Here is a 1,948-nt window from a genome sequence, read left to right as displayed (position 1 = left end):
GGGGGTGCTGGCTGTGCCATGGGGTGAGGGCAGGGGGTGCTGGCTGTGCCATGGGGAGGGTGTGAGGGCAGGGGGTGCTGGCTGTGCCATGGGGTGAGGGCAGGGGGTGCTGGCTGTGCCATGGGGAGGGTGTGAGGGCAGGGGGTGCTGGCTGTGCCATGAGTGGGGGAAGGCAGAGGGTGCTGGCTGTGCCGGGCACGGGACCTTGGCTGAGGCCTGGCACACACTGCAGGCGGGAGCAGAAGCACTCGCAGTGGGAGTTCCCAGACTGGATCCCAATGGCACACAGGTGGACGTGTCTCTCTGACAGGTACCGTTGAAGCAGGAGGAGAGGGAGTGGGGCTGGGGGGAAGTGGGGCAGGTCCCAGCAGTGTGCAGAGTGAGTGAGGGGGTGGGCAAGGAGGATCTCTTGGATTTGGCTATGGACCCTCCATAGCTGCTGGAGTCACACAGAGGCTGAGATAGTGCTAGGGCATGGGGCTGTGCTGGGGTGACTGGGTGAGGGGCAGGGACACGTCTCACCTTCTGCCTGCACAGTGAGGCTGCCCCGTACCTGCCAGCAGAGGAGAAGTCTCCCCTCTTCTCCATCCAACGTGAGGGCATTGAGGACGACGGTGCCTTGTACAGGGTAAACAGGTGTGTGACAGGGTGTCCTCAGGCCCTGTGGGGCCTAGGACTGGCAGTGGCCCCCAGGGTCATCCATGGGCTGGGCAACTGGCCTGTGCTGTGCCCTGGGGTCCCAGCAGCCCTCACCTCTCTCCCCCCTTCAGATTCAGCTCCCTGCAGCCCCACCCAGAGCGCCTGGACATCTCCTTCTTTGTGGGTGGCCCGGTGTGGGCAATGGAGTGGTGCCCGACTCCCGAGGGCTCGGCAGCCCCGCAGTATGTGGCCGTGTCCTGCCACAGGAGCATGGAGGAGACGCACAGCGTGGCCGGGCTGCACACGGGCCCCGCACTCCTGCAGCTCTGGGGCCTGGGTGCGCTGCAGTTGGAGCAGGGGTGAGTGGCAGGGCCTGGGGAAGGGGCCAGGGGCTGCCCAGGGATGGGGCAGGGCCCAGGCCTCGTGTCTCTCTGGCTGAGTGGGTGGTGAGGCTGATCCTCTCCCAGAACCACCAGCCACGGCCTGAACCCCATGGGGGCTGTGCTGGTGGCCAGCTCTGCTGCTGGTGTGCAGTTGTGTCTACCGGAGCTGCTGGGCAACAGCTGTCGTGTTCCTCATGGCCTGACCTGTGCCCACAGCTCTCCTGACAAAGCCAGGCTGGCCTATGCCATCGCTGCCGACCACGGCTGCGTCTGGGACATGAAGTTCTGCCCCAGCGGGGCCTGGGAGCCGCCTGCCACGGCCCGGACGGTGAGTGCTGCCCAAAGCACTCACCTTGGGTTCCCTGAGGGTCCTGAGGGGTGACCTGAGGGCTGAGCCTGTCTGTCCTTCTCCAGCACCCACAGATGAGCCGGCTGGGCCTGCTGGCTGCCGCCTTCTCAGACGGCAGGGTGGTGGTGTACGCCCTGCCGCACCCCGGGGCCCTGCACTGCGCCAAGACAACACAGGTAAAAGGTAGGAAGAGCTGCGCCGCCGGGTAGGGGCATCCTGGCCTTCCTCCCACTGTGCTGGGGTGGGGCTGCGAACCCTGGGGCTGGAGCCCCCCTGCCCACGGTATCCCACTGTGCTGGGGAACTGCCGGCAGAACCATGTCCCAACCCGGGAGCTGCATGAGGAGGCAGTGAGCCCACCTTACCCCCGGGATTGGGACCCTGCTGCCCCCAGCCTGGCATCTGGCACAGGGCACAGTGTGGGGGTCCAAGGCTGCTTTTTGGTGTCAGAGGGTGTCACAGTGCTGCTTTGATTCAGTCTTGGGGACACTGCAGGAGGCTGGCTGGGACACGGCTCGCAGGCAGCCCCCAAAGCTGGGGGCTCTTGGCAGTGTCGCTGTGGCTGTAGTGGGATGCAG

The 1,948-nt window shown here is 66.1% G+C and overlaps 1 protein-coding gene across 1 annotated transcript in view; it reads left to right on the top strand.

Moving 5' to 3' along the window:
* The window catches only part of GTF3C2 (general transcription factor IIIC subunit 2), an 8,421-nt gene that overhangs the window by 1,686 nt on the left and 4,787 nt on the right, over positions 1 to 1,948 (top strand). The window contains exons 3-7 of the mRNA XM_029958012.1: positions 233 to 310; positions 538 to 636; positions 771 to 998; positions 1,239 to 1,350; positions 1,437 to 1,554. Of these exons, the coding sequence (XP_029813872.1) occupies positions 233 to 310; positions 538 to 636; positions 771 to 998; positions 1,239 to 1,350; positions 1,437 to 1,554 (635 nt within the window). The remainder of the gene's footprint in view (positions 1 to 232; positions 311 to 537; positions 637 to 770; positions 999 to 1,238; positions 1,351 to 1,436; positions 1,555 to 1,948) is intronic.

This window comes from Manacus vitellinus, unplaced genomic scaffold, assembly GCF_001715985.3.
Source record: "Manacus vitellinus isolate BGI_N305 unplaced genomic scaffold, ASM171598v3 scaffold_135_pilon, whole genome shotgun sequence".
Taxonomy (NCBI): Eukaryota; Metazoa; Chordata; class Aves; order Passeriformes; family Pipridae; genus Manacus; species Manacus vitellinus.
This window is presented reverse-complemented; position numbering and strand designations above follow the sequence as displayed.